This window comes from Belonocnema kinseyi, chromosome 6 (genome assembly GCF_010883055.1).
Source record: "Belonocnema kinseyi isolate 2016_QV_RU_SX_M_011 chromosome 6, B_treatae_v1, whole genome shotgun sequence".
Taxonomy (NCBI): Eukaryota; Metazoa; Arthropoda; class Insecta; order Hymenoptera; family Cynipidae; genus Belonocnema; species Belonocnema kinseyi.
Genome location: NC_046662.1, coordinates 15,934,321 through 15,954,154, shown reverse-complemented (window position 1 = coordinate 15,954,154; position 19,834 = coordinate 15,934,321). Strand labels below are relative to the sequence as shown.

At 25.3% G+C, this 19,834-nt stretch overlaps 3 protein-coding genes across 5 annotated transcripts in view; 1 reads left to right on the top strand and 2 right to left on the bottom strand.

Moving 5' to 3' along the window:
• LOC117174489 (arginine/serine-rich protein PNISR) overlaps window positions 1-3,906 on the bottom strand; it is a 47,836-nt gene extending 43,930 nt beyond the window's left edge. For both annotated transcript variants that reach the window (XM_033363647.1, XM_033363648.1), the window contains exon 1: window positions 3,501-3,906. In XM_033363647.1, coding sequence (XP_033219538.1) covers window positions 3,501-3,594 — 94 coding nt within the window. In that variant the 5' untranslated portion in view covers window positions 3,595-3,906. The remainder of the gene's footprint in view (window positions 1-3,500) is intronic.
• A 2,888-nt stretch (window positions 3,907-6,794) lies between these two features.
• LOC117174930 (jerky protein homolog-like) overlaps window positions 6,795-19,834 on the bottom strand; it is a 67,526-nt gene continuing 54,486 nt past the window's right edge. For both annotated transcript variants that reach the window (XM_033364388.1, XM_033364389.1), the window contains exons 3-5: window positions 14,535-14,652; window positions 12,336-12,451; window positions 6,795-7,117 (exon numbers count right to left, since the gene is read on the bottom strand). In XM_033364388.1, coding sequence (XP_033220279.1) covers window positions 6,888-7,117; window positions 12,336-12,451; window positions 14,535-14,652 — 464 coding nt within the window. In that variant the 3' untranslated portion in view covers window positions 6,795-6,887. The remainder of the gene's footprint in view (window positions 7,118-12,335; window positions 12,452-14,534; window positions 14,653-19,834) is intronic.
• LOC117174931 (ubiquinone biosynthesis O-methyltransferase, mitochondrial) overlaps window positions 16,959-19,834 on the top strand; it is a 41,696-nt gene continuing 38,820 nt past the window's right edge. The window contains exon 1 of the mRNA XM_033364390.1: window positions 16,959-17,486. Coding sequence (XP_033220281.1) covers window positions 17,428-17,486 — 59 coding nt within the window. The 5' untranslated portion in view covers window positions 16,959-17,427. The remainder of the gene's footprint in view (window positions 17,487-19,834) is intronic.

Sequence of the window (19,834 nt, the reverse complement as noted above, 5' to 3'; positions counted from 1 at the left end):
CAAAAAATTTAGAATTTTTTAAAGAATTTTGAAAGACTTCTAAAGAATAAAAAATGTTTTTAAGAATCTTATGAAAATTGAAAATGATTTTTCACTTTGAAACATTCTGGAAGATTTTAAGGATTTTTTTTAATTTACAGGATTTTCAAAAATTTTAGGACAATTTAGAATAATTTTAAAATATATTTAGAAGTTCTGAAAAAATTGTAACACACTTTGTTTAAATTACTTGAAATAATTTCAAGTTTTTAATTAATTTTGAATCTTTTCAAAAATTCTAAATATCTCTTAAAATCACTCAAATTTTTCTACAAATAATAAGTGTCCAATTGTTATTTATGTGTCAAAATTTTACAATTTCACTTATAAATTAAACACAATTCAGTTTCAGATTGTTTTCTTTTAAATATTTGGTTTCAATTTACTCGCCATAAATGAACAGTGAAATATTGCTAAATAATAAATGCTTATTCTTTTTCTACTTTAAGAAATTTCAAATTAAATGGGATAAAAATTAAATAATTTACACAAACAACATTTTCAATTTTATAAAAACCTTTAACTATGACCATATTATTATGGATTTTATTTCAAGTTAAAAATAGTAAAACGCTCGTTCATTTTCTAATGGCTAAAAAAATTAATAGAAATAATATATTATTAAATTTATTAATTAAATTTAATATAAAAAATAATATAAAGGAAGACATGAAACTTTTAATATATTAAAAATATATTATTGATAAATCATGAAAATTTGTATTTAAAAATAAAATTATCGGAATAAATGATATATTAATTTCAATTCTTATTAATTAATTAATATTAATAAAATAAATAAATAAAATAAATAAATTAATAAAATTAATTAATATTACTTTCAGATTGAAACAGTTACAATCAGGAACTTCTCAAATTAAAAAAAAAAAATTTAATCGCATTTAGGAAGATTTTTCTTCTGAAAATTCGTAAAATTTCCGGTTTCCCGGTTTTGCAACCACACTGTTTTTTATAAAAAAAATCTGCGATTTTAAAAACTTCTAATTTTAAATTTTTTTAACCTTTAAAACAGCATTTTAAAATTCTTTAAATTAAAATATATGCTTAAAAATTAAAAATGTAAAAAGAAAATTTTTTAAGTGAAAGATTTTTGAATTAAGCATTATAAACTAAATGATTTAATAGTTTATAAAAATCACAACTTAACAAATTATTTAAAAAACGGTTGAAATCAAATTTGGATAAAATTTTTAGTCTGAACATTTTGTAAAATTCCCGGTCAAAGAATAAATACACTGTCATTTCCCGGTTTTCCCCGATCTCATAAAATTTCCAGTCATTTCCCGGTCCAGCGTCCACCCTGGAAACGATTTTAATTCCGATGATTTCAAGTAGAAATATATTGCATTTTTAACAAAATACATTAATTAGAAAAAAATAGATGAATTATCAACTAAAAGCGATCAACATTTTCCATCAAAACTGGAATATTTATGTTTGAAATAAAAATTATATATTCAACAAAATAGTTAAATTTTCAAACAAACTGTTTCCTTTACAACCAAAAAAATATGAAAATTATATCCAAGAGATGGATTTTCAAACAAGAAAGGTGAATTTTCAACAAAGGAGTTGAATTTTCAACCCAAAAATTCAAATGTTCAGTAATATACATTAATTTTGACACAATTAGACGAATTTTCGACTAAAAGCGATCAAAATGTTCCTCCAAAACTGGAATAATTAAGTGTTAAATAAAAAAATAATCCACAAGAAGTGAAATTTTCAACAAAATAGTTAAATTTGCAATCAATAAGCTTAATTTCCTATAAAAAAACGAATTTTCAACCAAATAAATTCATTTGTAACCAAAAAGTTGACTATTCAATTTATAAAGAATAAGTTACTAACTGAAAATTTAGTACTTCAAATTTCTGTACAAAAAATTAATTTAAAAAAAAGCAACGAAATTACAACCAAAAAAATGAATTTTCAACCAAAATTTTGAATAAAAAATATTAATTTTCGAACAATCAGTTACGTTTTTAACCAAAAAGATGAAATTTCAACCAAGAAAATTAATCTTTTATAAAAAAAAAACCAACAAATATGCAACCAAATATTTGATTTTTGAACTAGAAAAGATCATTTTTCCGCCATAGTTAAATATTCGTTTAAATATCCAACCAAAAAAGGCAAACTTTCAACAAATTGTTAATTTTTTGCGAACATAAGTCGTATTTGAAATCTTTGTGAATTCGTTCAAAACTTTGATTCGAAATCTTTATGACTATTATGATAATAATTTTTTGTATTCGTTGAAATCATTGAATTATTTAAAATCTCGTCAAATCTTTTAAAAGGTTTTCAAACCATTTATAATCATTGAAAATCTTCGAAATGTGTTAACATTTTTTTAATCTGTTGTACTGTAAACCTTTTTCAAATCTTTGAAATCCATTAAATTTTTTGATTTAAATTTTCCCCCAAACATTAGAATTTGTAATCAAAAGAAATTAATTCAGATCCCAAAAGAGAAAAGTGGAATTTTCAACAAAAAAATAAGTAACTTATTATAAAAAATTGGATTTTCTTATTGGAGTTATTAACTCAGTTTGTTTGAAAATGGCTTTCCTAAAATTATTTCGTTCGGGGTCAAAATATCGCCCGAATTTTCACAGAATTAAAAATACATAATCAGGGACTGCAAGACCATACTTGTAAAAATTTCTCACCTTATTTAAATCTCCACTGATTAGTCTACGTGACAGTTTGTCACGTGACCAATTACATTTTATTATATTTGACGGATTTATAATTAGAAAAATGAACATATTGCTCTGAAATTGTTGTAAATTATACAAAATATGTAAGAGAAATTCTATATATCCCACTAGACTTTTTTTTTGTTTAAATAATTACATTTAAAAAGACATATATTTTTTTAATTTTGCCAAAATTTGGAGGACATTTTGACACCTAGAACAATTTGCAGGGGAGCCATTTTTAAATAAATTAATGATAAATCCCATTAGGATCAATTCGGAATCGTAACTTGTTTACAAAAAATAAACGTAATAAATTGAATATGTAAAAATGTTTTCCGTGTATTTACACAAAATGATTGCTCTTTTTTCCAATTTAATGTCAATAAAACAGTTCAATATTGTTTTACTTTTTTCAGAGAAAAGGGTAAAATCTCCAATATACTACAAACAATTTAAAGGGATTAATATTGACTTAAACACGTAGTGCCTAGAAGCCCTAGAACATGGAAGTAAAAGCTACAAACCGACAAAAAAAAAGGAAAGAAAAACTCTGAACTATCGATGTTTCACATAAATTATGGTTAAAAAACTAAACTTCTGCAACAAATACACACAATTGTGATAACTAGCACTACATACGACAAATAGACGAGGTTCATAAACAGGAAGTAATTAATAAAAATATCATTCACGAAAAAAAGGGACGAGTAAATTGAGTAAATGGTACATTACCTTGATCGTTGCTCATGTTTTGGTAGGTGGAAGGATTCAGGGCCCACTGAGTAGGATAATCTTTTCCCTCGAACATCTCGCGACTCATCTTCATTTGAAGGTTTCGTATAAAAACATCCAGTTTTGCAAATTAATTTTTTTCTCTCGCCTGCGTCGTCAACATGGCAGGCAACTCTGAACTTGTTCCTGAACAGCACACACTAAACAGTGATAATGATCTTATCCGGCCGATGAGTGTCGTCTCGGAGCAAAGACCTAACCTTAGTGCGTGTTCTTGACAAATTTTTGCAATTAATTACACTAAACATTTCACTAAAAAGTGTACTTTATCACCATGATTCGAAAGATAAATCACTAAATCACGAATTTTATTGCAAATTGCTTCCCCGATCGAAGAATGCCGCTTGGAAATAAATGGGGGACTGGGAAGTTTATCGTTCTGCTCACTAGAGGCTCTAGCGAACTTACATAATTGCCCGTGAAATTTGAACTAAAATTAAGCAAAGTAACTTTTTTAAAGAAAATGATACGAAATGAATTGAAATAATTATACACAATGGACCCTAAGTTAATAAAAATATTAACTGCAAAGGCGGAAAGCATTATTTAAAAGAAAAAAGGGAGCGTTGTTAGAGAAGTAAGTTTAGAACGAATGTATAAATCTAACTTACCTACTGTCGATCAAAATTTTCCTTCTTACAAAATCTTTCGTTTCTTTTTTATTAATGTTTTCTAATATTGAAGTTCATCTTTTTATTGAACTTCAGAAGTTTTATTTTTTTGACGATTTTTTGTAATTTTGTTTTTAAAAAACGCACTTTACTTCATTTGAGTTTGAATTTCGCGGGCCTACTTTCGCCAACAGCGCTAGTAGCGGAAATAAAAAGTTATGCGTAAAGCGCTACAGATCAACTCTAATCAAAAGATTGGCAATTTTGAAATCAATTTGAGTTTAGAAAATTAAAAAAAGAGTTTATTTTCAGCTAAGTCGAGAGCTAAATTTTTAACTTAAAAAATTAATTTTCAACCAAAAGACGAATTTTCAACAAAATATGTGAATTTCCAAACAAGATTATAATAAACAAGATTATTTTTCTACACAAATATACGAATTTCCAAACATAATAATTAAGTTTTCTATTTAAAGTCGAATGTTTTAGCAAACAATTGACTTTTAAACTAGGAACGAACATTTTTAAACAAGAAAGTTAATTTTCAATAAAAAAAAATAAATTTTAAACAAAAAATGGAATTTCAAACAAAATTGTTGAGTTTTCAAATAAATAATTAAACTTTGAACTAAATAGTTTTGTCTACCAAAACTATTGAAATTTCTATACGAAAATATGAATTTCCAACAAAAACGATGAATATTCATAAAAAATGATTTTTTTTACTAAATAGTTCAATTTGAAACCAAATAGTTCATTTTTCAACAAAATATCTGAATTTTCAACCAAAAAAGATCAATTGTAAATTAAAAATATCAACTTTCAACTAAAAATGGAATAGTTACATTTTCAGTTCAAAAACATTTATTTTCAATTTTTTATTAAAAAGATGAATTTTCAACAAAATAGTTCAAATTTCAACAAAAAGATCAAAATTTGTAACCAAAAAAGATGAATCCTTAACCAAAAATATAAGCATAGACGACTTTTAAACCAAAAAGGATGAATTCTCAAAAAAATAATTTAGTTTTTAAAAGCAAATCATAATCAATTTTATCCAAAAATATTTATTTATTAATATTGATTTTCTACAAAAAAAAAAAGATAAAAAATAATTAGCAAAATGTATAAATTTTACACCAAGTACTTGAATTTTAAACAAAAAGATACATTTTCAAAAAAAATGGATAACCTAAATTTTTATTAAAAAAAAATTAATTTTTATCCATAATGAAACGATTAAAAAAAACTTCAATCGCTTCTATTCATTGAGCTCAAATTTAATTTTTTAAGAACGAGAAAAAGGGGAGGGTTCTTGAAAAAGAGGAAAAAGAACAAAAATTTAGATAAATTTTAAAAAGTTGTTTTATTTTACAGGATCTTAAAAAATATTTTAAAATATTTGAGTTAGTTTTAAACATATTTATAGGACTTTGATAAATTTTGCGAAAATTTAAAAGTATTTCATAAATTTCCGGGACTTTTAACAAGGTTTAAAATATTGTTAATTCCTTCAAAACATCTAAAATTTCTAAATATCTTCTAAGCTGACTCGAATTTTTCTTAAAATTCTGAAAATTATTTCATAATTTAAAAAATTCTATAGAATCACCAGATTTTTTTGTCTACATTTTTAGAAATCTTTTGGAATATTTCAATGTTTTGAAACCTTTTAAAATTTTCATAGAAAAATAATTTTTGAAAATAAAAAATTATTTCCAATTTTCCCCGAAATCTTCAATAATCTATATTTTGTTTAAAAATTATTGAAATCTTTCCAAAACTTCTTAACCTTCTACTAAATATCTTTCAAAATTTTTCGAATTTTGGCTAAAATTTAAAAAAATTCTGCATAATTAAAAAAAAAAAATTGCCTGAGAATCTTCCGGATTTTTAGACATTTTAAGAAATGTTTTTAAATTTTTTGATAAAAATTAATTTTTTTAAAATAAAAAATCATTTCAGATTTTGCCAGGAAACTTGAACGTTTTTTTTAATTCTCTTGAAACCTTTAGAAATTAAAAAATATATTTCTTATTTAAAAATTCCAAACTACTCTAAATATCCCTTAAACTTGTTTGAAATTTGTTTTAAAATTTTCTAATCTTGCAAAATCGAAGAATTTTGCTACTCTTTTTTTTTTTTTTATTTTGAGAAATAACTTGAAATATTTTGCATTTTTTTCAAATTTCACTTAATCTTTATTAAAAAAAAAAAAAATAGTTGGTACTTTCTCAGGAATTTTAACAAATTTGTTAGAACCTTTAAAAATTCTTAAAAAGCTTCTTTCTTTGAAATCTTCCAAAATATACATTAAAATCTTTTTAATTGTTTGAAGATTTTTATTATTTTAGCAGCTTTACAAACCTTTTAAACCTTCGCAATAATATTCGAAATTATACACAAAATTTAAAAAATTATAAACATTACCTGTAGATCTTCCAGATTCTGTTTTGAATATTTTCGAAATCTTTCAGATATTCTCTTCAAATCAATTTCTTAAAAATCATTTTAAATTTTCTGTAAAATTAAAAAAAAATTGCTTCTGAACTTTTAGAGAAAATTCACCAAACTTCTTACTTTAGGGATAGGAATAGGGATAAAATACGAAGAAATAACATGATTTTTAACAAAAGCGTATTTTTTATTGTAAAACTAGTAACATTAGGTCAGTTCATAAATATACACGTAGATTATAAACAAATAGTCAGTCTTTCTACACTCCTTGTCCAAATTCTGCTTCGTAAACTAATTTTAAAATTTCTATCTCCACTTTGGATCGATTTTTTGGAACTAATCGTCTCAAGCTGGCGGCTACCCTCATGCAAAATGCATCCACTTCGTCCGTTACTCTCGAATCCGTTGAATCCGTTGGAAGCTCTTCAGTTTCTATCGATTCCTCTATATACGTCTTTTCTTCATCTTTTGAAGAACTTCGTACTCGTTCTGAATTTATAAGAAACATATTTCAGTCGAATATGCAATTTTAATGAGCAAAAATGTCGCGAAATTATTTATTGTGGTCTATTAAGCGTATTAAGACGTTAATTAAGTCGTTCAAACTTTCGCCTCTCATACTTTAACACACCTACTATCCCTAACTTCTTCCTCTTCTACTTTCCACTCCCCTACTTAACTGCATGATCTTATTATCATTCCACTCACAACCCTTCCTAACTTTAAATAATTTCCCCTACTTCCCCTCAGTAATTTTCCCTTACTTAACCTCCCTATTTTCTTTCTACTTCCTCTACATCCCTTTCCCTAATTTTCTCATATTTTACATCTTCTCATTTCCCCTACTTCTTCTTCCCTCATTTCGCCTACTCCATAGTTCCTGTACCCTCAGTTCCTCTACTTCATCAGCCCTCATTTCACCTCACTTATCCATTCGCTTCTCACTCATTCCCAACTTTTTCCTTTACGTTCCTATCACCTCACTTCCTCAGCTAACGCTCCCCTTCCCCAGCCATCACTTCTCCACTCCTACTCACCTGCACTACCCAAACATCTCTCCCCTCACCACCTTCCCTCACTTTTAATAATTTCCCCTACTTCTCACTACTACTTACAGACCCTACTCATCCTCCCTAATAGACCCTTATTTCTTCTACTTGCCCTCCCGTAATTTCCCTTTGATACCATCCCTCACTTCCAATGATTCCCCCTACTGTCTCTCCTTAATTTCTTCTTACTTCCTCCACTCGGTATCCCCTAATTTTACCCCTTCTCATTTCCCCTTCCCTCATTCGATTTACCCCACACTTCCTTTGCTTCGTCAGTCCTCATTTCCCCTCAATTATCTATTCGCTTCCCACTCTTCTCCAACTTCTTCCGTCTTTACTTTCACATGAACTCACTTCACCAGCCATTACTTCCCCACTCTTACTCACCTGAACTACCCTACTATCTCTCCTTTCACATCTCTTGACTACTTTTCCTCACAATAATTTCCTCTACTCCTCCTCACTATCTCTTACACCACCTCCCTAATTGTTCCTTACCTCGTCTATTTACCTTCCCCTAATTTCATATACTTCTCCCTCCTCCTCATTTCAACTACCTCCTACTTCCTCTACCATCACTTCCTCTACTCCCTACTAACCCCTCCACTCAGAATTTTCCTATAATTTCTGCCCGGGTCAACGAATAGTGTCGAAAGAGTTTAACCCTAAAGGGCACACTTCCATAAAATTACATAAAGAGCATACTGGGTGTTTGGTACCCAAGGGTATTCAAATGTGTGCTGTGCCGACAGTATTGGATAGTTTTATTAGAAGAAAATCAATTAATGATGCTTAATCTATCTAGTTTAAGGAGAAAAAGATTTCATAACAGTTTTTGAAATTTAAAATAGTTTAAAACAATCTTTTTTGGGGAAAAAATTAAAAAATTACTTCTTTTACTCTAAAATTCATAACTTTTTAAGTTTTGGATATTTTTACTTAAAGTGTTAGTTCCAAAAAAGGTATTCTATTATGAAAAATAAAAGCGTCAATTCAATAAAAAATGAAACACCGTACTTTCAGTAATTGAACTGTTTCATTGATCTTAAACTGCGTATACAAGTTATAAAAATCAAAATTATCTGAAAATGACATAGAAAAATATGTTTTCATGTCATTTGTTAATCTGGCGCCATATGTTCCATTTTCTTGCATTTGGTACGTTTTGTTAAAGCGCAAATAAGTCTCTGGGTAATATATACCCAGTATGCCCTTTAAGGGTTAAGAAATTATCACAAGCATGCGAATATGCTCGAGCTTTATGTATTTCAGAGTTTAATCAGAATTTATAAGCATTTTTAATTAGGATTCTATCTTTATTTATAATAAGTACATTATTTGAGTTTCGCGGGGAAATTTATCGCCTTAAATTGGAAAGGGCACTTAATAGAAAGACTTAAATAGTAAAAGAAGTAAAAGTAATAGAAAACATATTATTCGTATTAAACAGTGCCTTATTTAGGGTTTGCAAAATATCTCAATTTCGACATTCTTCTAGGTATAAAACCAACTATACACACCTAGAAAATTAATAATAATAATTGCAAATCAATTTTGTTCATAACTACATTTTAAACAATTTTTAGTTGAGTTTTTAAATAAGTAATAAATTTTGAATAACCCGAAAGATTCATTTTCTATAAAAAATATCAATTTTCAACCAAAATTAGAAAAGTTAAATTGTTAGAAAAATAAATATCCAACCAAAAAAAATCACGAATTTTCAACAAAATAGTCTTTTTTCATACAAAAAAATGATTTTTTAACCCAAAATAGAAGAATTTAATTATAGGTTGATACAATCAATTTTCAACAACAAAGAATGCATTTTTCACAAAATAATTCAATTTTAAATTCAAAAGATGAATTTTCTACCAAAAAATAAAGACAGTTTTAATGAAATATGTAAACTTTCAACTAAAAAAAAAATTTGCGAACCAAAAGTAGAATAGTCCAATTTGCAGTTAGAAAAGTAAATTTAAAAAAAGTGTTTTCGGCAAAATGAATTAATTTTACCCTAAAAATATAAATTTTCAAGGAAAAATGGAATAGTTATATCTTCAGTTAAAAAAAATAATTTTCAACTAAAAAGAAACGAATTCTGAGCCAAGGAAATGAGTTTTTAATCATTGATGATATTTTAACTACATTTTTTTTTTAACTATAGAAATTAAATCTTAAAAAAGGCAAAAGTTACATTTTCTACAATACAGAATTTTTTTTAACGAAAAACATTAAATCTCTGTCAAAAAAGATAAATTTTCTACAAAAAATGAAACAGTTAAAGCGAATTTTCAACTAAAATAATAAATCTTCAGCTAAGAAAGATTTAATTTTTAAACAAATACAGACAAAAATAAAATACTTCCATTTTCAGTTACTAAAATAAATTTTCAACCAAAAAAGAAACGAATTATGAACAAAATAGTCACATTTTCAACCACAGAAATTAATTTTTAACCAAAAAGATTAAGTTTCAACTAGTGAGAGTACTACTCTATCAAAAAGAAAAAAATGTCAACAAATAGTTGAATTTTCACCTAAAACAGATAAATTTTCAACGAAATAGTATAATTTTCAATCATGAAGATTAAATTTCTATCAAAAAGGTAAATTTTTGACAAAAAATGAAACAGTTATACTTTCAATCAATAACATTAATTCTAAAAAAGAAAAACCTCATTTTCAACCAATAAGATGAATTTTCTACCAAAATAGACGGATTTTTAACAAAGTACATGAATTTTCAACCAAATATTTGAATTTCTAAAGGAATTTTCAACAAAAAACAAGGAATGAGTCATCAAGGAGCTTGAATAATCTCCCACAAATTCGAATTTTCAATAAAACACAGGAATTTTACACCAAATATTTTAATTTTCAAATTAAGATAAATTTTGAACTAAACATGTACGAGTTCAATTTTCAGTTAAAATAATTAATTTTCAATTATAAAAAATAATTTCCAACAAAATGACTAAATTGTATACCAAAAGAAAAAAATTTTTAAAGAAAATAGTTTAATTTTCAACCAAAGTGATTAATCTTCAACTGTGAAATGATTAATCTAAAACAACAAAAATGAATTTTTAACAAAGCAGTTCCATTTCCAACTAAGTAGTTGAATTTTCAAACAAAAAGGAGGAATTCTTAACGAAGAACGTGATATTTAATATTTCAACCGAAAGGATTTTAATTTTTTAACAAAAATAGGTGAATACAACCAAAAAAGATTAATTTTCAATCAAATATTTGAATTTTTAAAGGAATTTTTAACAAAAAAGTAATTGGTGACCAAGAAGCTTCAATACTCGTCCACAAATTCGAATTTTCAACCAAATATTTGAATTGTCAACTTAAGAAGATACATTTTCAACTAAGTCTGTACGAGTTGATTTTTCAGTTAAAATAATTAATTTTCAATCATAAAACACAATTTCCAATAAAATGATTAAATTTTATACCAAAAGAAAAAGAATTTTAAAGAAAATAGTTTAATTTTCAACTGTAAAATGATTATTCTAAAACAAAAAAAAAGGATTTTAATTTTATACCAAAAATACTTGAATTCAACCCAAAAATATGAATTTTCAACAAAATAATTTGAATCCTCAACCAAAATAATTAATTTTCAGCCAAATAGTTGCGATTATTCACCATTATAATATAATTAACTTCAACTTTAGTTTTACGAAAATTCCCTACTTCCATCAGGATTTCCCTGACATTCCCTGACTTTCTGGAATTATTTGATCTGTAGCAACTCTCTAATTTAAAAAAGTATATGTTTATTTCACTGTATAATGTTTTTGTAAAAATATATGTAATAATTATTATATATATTTGTTTAAACAATAAATGCTTTAAATTCTTTTCAATGCCTAAACATTATTAACCCACAAAGGGCCCACTTCCGTAAAATTACATAATGAGCATACTGGGTGTTAAATACCCATGGAAATTCAAACATGTGCTGTGCCGACGGTATTGGATAGTTTTTTTTACAAGAAAATCAATTAATGATGCTTAATCTATCTAGTTTAAGGAGAAAAAGAATTTATGACAGTTTTTGAAATTTAAAGTAGTTAAAAAAATCCTTTTTTGAAAAAATAAAAAATGACTTCTTCCACTCTAAAATTCATAACTTTTTAAGTTTTTGATATTTTTACTTAAAATTTTACATGAATACTCCCGAAATATGGCGCTTGAAAAATAAAATTAGTCTTATAGTGTTCGTTCCAAAAAAGGTATTTATTCTGAAAAATAAAAGCTTCAATTCAATGCAAAATGAAACACCGTACTTTGCGTGAATAAACTATTTTATTGATCTTAAACTGCGTGTATGAATTATAAAGATCAAAATTATGTGAAAATGACATAGAAAAATAGGTTTTCATGTCATTTGTTAATCTGGCGCCATATGTTCCATTTTTTTGAATTTGGTACGTTTTGTTAAAGCGCAAATAAGTCACTGGGTATTCTACACCCAGTGAGCCCTTTAAGGGTTAAACATTATAATTAGACATTATTACTATTATCAAATTAATTATTAAACATTATTTTAGCTAAAATACTGCTGAGCATATTTTTTAGAGCATTTGTTCAACATAAATTCTTGGGCATTTAAAAATTCTAGCTACGAAACCTTAAAAACTTACGTCTTTTTTCTGGAGGCGGGTCATTTGTCGAGTCGTTCATACTTGAAGCAGGACTCATAGCATTTATATCACCATTTACATCCGCATGTTGCGGCTGACACTCGCTTTTTGCGTTTCTAATTAAAAAATAATAATCATTAATGAACTGGAAAAATGTTTGATAACCGGACAATTAGCAGAAAGACCACCCTGAAAAATTTCGAACTTATATTGAGAATTTAAATTGTAATATTGAAGAATAATGTATGAGCCTTAATAATTCAACAACAGAATGGTCCACGTTTTTTTTTAGTTGAATTTTTTTGTTGAAGAAATTGTTTATAATAATTTTCTCTCAAAACGTAGATAGAAAATCGCAGTTTTTTTCTGAATTCTTTAATTCGGTTTCAACTTTTTATTTAGAACGACGCAATAATCAATTCAAGTTAACAAAAATAATTGTCTAAGCCATTTATTATTATTTATAACATAATAATAAGATAATATAACATAATTTATAACATAATATTTATAGCATAATGATAGAATGTTGCGGTTCTTCTGAAATTTTCCCATTTTTGCCACTTTCAAATTAAAGTGAGAGAATACTTGAATTAAAGTTCACAAAAATAATTGTTTAAACAATTTATTATTTTAAATAATATTCGCTTCAAAGAATGTGAGAAAGTAGCAGTTTCTTCTGAAATTTTTAACTTTTTGTCCACTTTTTATTTAGCGTAATTGCAGTTTAAAATTTAAGAAATTTAAATGAGATTCCTGAAAATAAAACCAAGAATCTAACGAACAAATTTGGACAACCACAATAAAATGTTCCTCTTGCAATCTAAAAAAAACCTTTATCTACTAAAAATTAAAAGAAAAAAATTTCCTTTCCTTCTAGAAAAAAATGAAAAAGAGGAAAGAAAAATAAAAAAGCAACCAAATCCACTTCCTTGCCTTTTTTTATTTCTTTCGTCTTTTTTTCTTTTCGTATTATTATCAAATCACAAAAAAAAAATTTGTATAAAACAAAATAAAAATAAAATAGAAATAACCTCCAATCCAAGTCAGCTAATTCAATTCAAGTTTGTTCTTTAATTAAATTTAATTTTCTTAGGTGTCGGGTAGAGAGCATCGTGGTTACGTTGCTGTTCCTGTCTGCTCAATTTTGTTTTTTATTTTAATTTTTTGCCTTGATAAGGGTGCTTTATGAGTGCCGAAACGTTGGTGATTATTTTTTACAAATGTTTTTTTTATAGTGTTTTGATAATAATAAGAAAAAAAAAGACAGAAGAAATAAAAAAAGGAAAGGAAGTGGATTTGGTTGGTTGCTTTTTTTTTCTTTCCTCTTTTTCATTTTTGTCTAGAAGGAAAGGAAATTTTTTTCTTTTCATATTTAGGAGAAAAAAGTTTTTTTTTCAGATTGCAATAGGAACATTTTGTGGTGGTTGTCCAAATTTGGTCGTTAAATTCTTTGTTTTATTTTCAGGAAGTCTTCACGTTAATTGCAATTTTTTCTGAAATTTTCCATTTGTTAACCACTTTTCACTTAAAGCGAGATAATATTTAATGAAATTAAACCAATATAATCGTTTAAACAATTTATTAATGTTATGATTATCTTTCTCATAGTAATTCAAAAAAATTCGTTTTTTTTCTTAAAGATTTTAAGTATGCTTTGGTTTTTAGTTATGAACAAATAATAAATGAACATCACAGAGAATAATTTTGTTAACAATCTCTTTTTTGTGGATATATTTTTCTGAAATAGAACTAGAATTCAAAATAATCTTCAAACTTTCCATATGGATCTTATTGAATTCAAATTTTTCTTGAAGTACTTACGGGAGCCTTTTTGTTCAAATTAATATATAAAAAATAATAGCAATAAATTGTTTAAAATATTATCTTTCTTAACATGCATTAATTTATACCTCATTAAGTGAAAATTTGACAAAAACTGGAAAATTTTCGAGAAAAAACCGCGACTATCTATAGCATTACTATAGGTGTAGATAATTTAAAACAAAAATGATGTTATAAATAATAATACATTGTTTAAATAGAAAATGTTCGAAAATAAAAAATGGCTACTGCTGAAAAGTTTCTACCTGTTGTTAAAAATAAAAAAAACTCTAATGTTCTTTTGAAGTAAAAAATTATTCTATTTTTATCTATTTTGCTTTCGATTAAATCAAATAAAGTGCAAATAATTCTTACTCTATTTGATTTCCATAACCATCCAGAAAATTCATCATATCCAGGGGCTCATTTGACCCAGAATGATTTTTTTCTTCTTGTCTACGTCTGCCTCTTCGTCTTGGAACCTCTTCATGATCTATAAATCATTAATTAAATATTTACAAATTAATAAAAAATTCATTTTATTTTTTTTAATAGAATCCTAACATATTTTAATCCGATATTTAAAAACTAGTCAATTTTTTAATTAAAATGAATATTTTTATTGACACGCAGTTGTTCGACACTCAATTTTCCATAGTTTAAACATTTTAAGTATCAAAAAAAAATTATTTGTAATTTGAAAAATCAAATAAAATGTTATAAATTGAAATTTTTATTCAGGGCGGCCGTTTTAATCGACGGAATAAATTCCCGGCCATTACCCGGTTTTTTCCCGGTTCGAAAACATTTTTCACGTTCAATGAAATTTAAAAAATGGAACCATTTTCCACTTGAAGTAATAAAAACTGAGCTGCAAAAGAAAGCACTCTAAGTGAAACTATTAAACTTTGAACTTTTAAAATTTAAATTTAAAAGTTTTTAATTAAAAAATGTTGATTCAAATGCGCAATAATTTACGCGTATAAAATTAAAGGTACTAACATTTTTCAATATAAAAAAATATAAATCCACGTTATCATTTTCAATGCTCTAAATTGAAAAATCAATCAATGAACTTTAAAATTTTCAAACGTATATAATTTTGAGGAATTTTAAACTAGAAACATTAAATATTGAAAATTTGAAAAATTGAAAAATTTTTAACTGAACACTTCTTAAATTAGAAATTCAATTATTTTCTTTTTAAATATTTTAAACATCCTTGGAAAGCTTCAAAATTTTATTTTAAAATCTTCAGAAATCTAGAAGTTGTTTGAAAATTGTTTAAAATTTTAAATGATTTTGGAAATTTTTTCAGAACTTCTAAATATCTGTCAAAATTAATTGAATTTTTTCTACAATTTTAAGAAAATCCTGAAAATTTTTAAAAAGATTCAAACTTAATGTAAAACTTGAAACGATAGCCTAATATAAAATAAATTGTAGATTTTCACAGATTTTAAAGAAAAAAATTAGATTCTTTTCAAGAATTGCGGAAGGCTTCAAAATAATAAAAACATTTTCTTAAGATTCATAGGAAAATTAAAAATAATTTCTCATTTTGAAAAATTATTTGAATAGAATATTAAAAAATTTGTTGAAAGATTTGAACAAAATTTTCCAAAAAGATTCTAGAAGATTTTAAGAAAACTTTCTCAAATTTGCATTATAATTTTTAATCTTTCTAAAACTCTTAAATATCTCTTAGAATTACTCAAACCTTTTATGCGAATGTTCATTTGTAAATTATAGATCAAAATAAAAAAATTTTACTTAAAAATTAAGTAACTTTCAAAAATATTTGGTTTCAATTTACTTTCTTAAATAAAAATTCAAACATTGCTAAATATTCAATAATTATTTTTTTTTAATTACAAATTTCAAATTGAATGGGTTAAAAACTGAATATTTTAGATTGAAACAATATTTTAAATTTAATAAAATCCTTTAATTAAGAATATATTATTATTAAGTTATTTTTAAGTTGAAAATAGTTTATAAACTTTCAGTCACACGTTCACATTTATTTAATGACAAGACTTTCAAATTGAAACCGTTTAAGTTTTAACGTTAAAATCTGAAAATCCTTAAATTTTGAACTGATTTAAAATCATTTGGTCAATTCGCTTTTGTTTACTTTTTATTACTTAAAGTACGGACAAATTAAAAAAATTTCTTTATTTATTAAATAAAAATGTTTTTCATCCTAAATTTTCCACATCAAAGGATTTTTTTTTTATTTGTTCGAGACTTTAAAAAATCATTTTAAAATTCTTTAAATTAAAAATGTAAGCTTAAAAATAAAAAGTTTGAATGGACAATTTGTAGAGTACAAAAATTTTGAATTACACATTGTAAGCTAAATAATGGCATTATTGAAAAACACAAAAATTAAAAAGATTATTTTAAAACTGTTCAAATCGAACGTGGACAGATTTCTCTTCTACAAATTTGTTAAATTTCAGATAAAAAAATATATATTCATTGTTATTTTCCAGATTTTCCCGGTCTCAAAAATTTCCCGGTCTCAAAAAATTCCCGGTCATCTCCCGGTTTTCCGTTCCAGCAGCCACCCTGTTATTTAGAAAAATTCTTGGGTGAATGAACTATTAAATTTGAAATTTAGTAATATTTATATATGAAAACAAGATGATTAAAAATATATATTGAAGTTTGATTCGACCGAACCCAGAAATTCATTAAAAACTACTTGGTCGACATCAGTATGTAATCAACTTTGATTCTTTTTAAGAAATGTTTAAATTTTCAATATTTTTCCGCTTTCGCACTTTAAGTTTATGCGCATGCGCTAAAAAGTCGTCTGCTCCGGTGACAAACACATTTTTGACAGTCGGTTAAAAACATGTTTTTGGGGTTTTTTATCGACTTTAATCAATAAAAGGCACTTTTTTTCTTGTTTTCCCCAATAACAGAATGTTATAAACAAATAAGTTTGAGGAAATATTTAATCTAAAAAATAATTTGGTCTCATTATATGCCGCGATGATACCACTCTCGTGGCGAAAACTAACGCAACATTTTTGAAAAGAACAAAAAAGTGAAATCGAGTGTTTTTGAATAATTCACCCCATGATCTTTGAAATCTGGAACGTTCTTCAATTATTTCGAATTCAATTGTCTGGATTTGCATTGACAGGAATTCCGAATTTCTCGTGATTTGCTCCGAAAATTTTGAACAGATCAGTGTATTTTATTCTGCGAAAAAAATATAGTTTGGATTTGGAAATCACTCAAAGGGATTGCAAAAATGAAGGCTGTCAAACTCCTATCGACGACAAACTGCTTGAAATCTTTTTACCGATGCCGGTACGTACAGTTATCACATAACCTACAAATTTAATCTAAAACCCAGGAATCGCAGTTTTTGCTCTTTTTTTAATCTAATCCTCAATTTTTTTCTCTCTTAAAATTCTAAAACTCTTTAAAATAATTAAAATCAAGAAATCTGACCCTGTTGCCTTTTTTCATAAAGTTTCGATTTATTTTTCAAGTATCATAAACGCGACGAGTCAAAAATCACGAAAAGTAAAATTTCTTAATAATACAATTCCGGAATTTAAAAAATAACGAATTGGAATATTCCCGGACAATTTATAAAATATCCGAACTAGAAAATTCCCGAATTTAAACAAATAACTTTTTTATCAATATTATTTATAATTATATGAAAAATACAATAATCTAATATTTTTATTTATAAAAAGGCTTGACGTTTCTAAAATTATTGTTAGAATTTAAAATAACAATAATTAAAGGTGAATTTTCGTTTTTAAAAATTATTTCACAGAATATTGAAAAAGATTTTAAGAGATTTCCTTGGAAGGCTTTAAACGTTTTTTTTTTAACGGAATAAAATAGAATTTCATATACGAATTTACAATTTTCACATTTAATAATCGACTTCAAACAAAAACAAAATTTTCTTTTCTACTATAAAAGATAGCAAATCTACCTAAAACGACAAATTCCTAACGAAAAAGTGTCATAGTTTATATTTCAATCAAAAAAGAATAAAATGTAAACCAGAAGAAAAAAATAATTTAAAACTCAAACAGATGAATTTCTATGAACAAAAATTAAATTTAAAACTAAAAATTATTGTTTTACCACAAAAGGCGAATTTTCAACTAAAAAAGATCGACTAAACAAGTAAATTTCCAAACAAAGACATAAGCGTTAAAAAAAATAGTTTTAATAATGTAGTTTAACTTTTACCTAAGTAGTTAAATTTTCAATCCAAAAGGATTAAATTCAACAAAATAATTAAACTTTTTAACCGAAATTATGCATTTTTATTTTTAAAAATTAAGCTTCTAAATCAGATCAAGTTTTTAATCAAAAAGATAAATTTAGAACAAAATAGTTGAATTTTCTGTTGAAACAGATTTCAGTCGAGTTTTTACAATCAAAATATGAATTTTTAAACAGAAAATAAGTTTCTACGAAAAAAAAAATCAATTTTCCGTCAAAAAAGACGAATTTTTAACCAAAAAGAATGACTTTTTAACTAATTTGTTGAATTTTGTACCAAATAGTTGCAATTTTATCAAAATAAAATGAAATTTCGTTTGAAGCAAAAGAATTTTTGATAACAAAACAAAAAGTTGAGTTTTCATCCAAAAAAAATTCCAGTTGACTCTACAAGATTGAAAATTTAATTTTCATTAAAAAAAATTAATTTAGTATTAGAACATATGAATTTGTAGTAAAAAAATACAATTTTTTTATACGTGGAACTTTCATCCAGAAACGATTTCAGTTCATTTTTCAACTCCAAAATAAAAATTTTGAAAAAAATTTAAATTTTTTTACATAATATTATGACTATTTAATCAAATTTGTGAATTTTCAACCAAACAGTTGCATTTTTATCAAAGAAAGAAGTATTTTCTCTTAAAGCAGGTGAATTTGAAAATAAAAAAGACAAACTTTTAAAAAAAGATTTGAATTTTCAATCGAAAAGTTATATTTTTATTGAAAAAGGATGGAATTTCTCCTAAAACAGATGAATAAAGCAGAAACAAAAAATTTTTTTAATTAGTTAAATTTTCATCCAAAGAAGATTCCAGTTCACTTTCTAAAACCAAAATATCAAAATAAGAACTGTAAACAATTTGCAATCAAAATGGATGTCTTTTTAAGAAAAATATTAAATTTTCAACCAAAGATTTTTTTTTTATTTACCATTTATTTTGATAAATTAAAAATAATTTAATTAAAAACTAAGCTCAGTTTAAAAAACAGGTTGGCTGCTTTAATCAAAGAAATAAGTTCAACTGCACAATTTTAAATTAAATGCAGTTAAATTGCTAAATTACAAATTTTGAACTTTTATCAATTGTAGAGTTCAAAGATTCAGTTCCAAAAATATAAATCCACGTTATAATTTGTAATGCTCTAAATTAAAGAATCAATCACTGAATTTAAAAATATTCAAAATTATACTATTTTAAGCCATTTTAAATTCTGATTCCACCTCAGAATTTCTTACAAATTGAAAATTCCCTATTTAAACCCGAAATTTTAATTATTTTGGAAGAATTCCCTATTTACATCCAGAATTTAAATTTTTTCCGAAAATTTTCCATTTCAACAGATTGTAAGTATTATAACTTTTTGGAAAAATTCCCTATTCCAATTCATAATTTAATTTT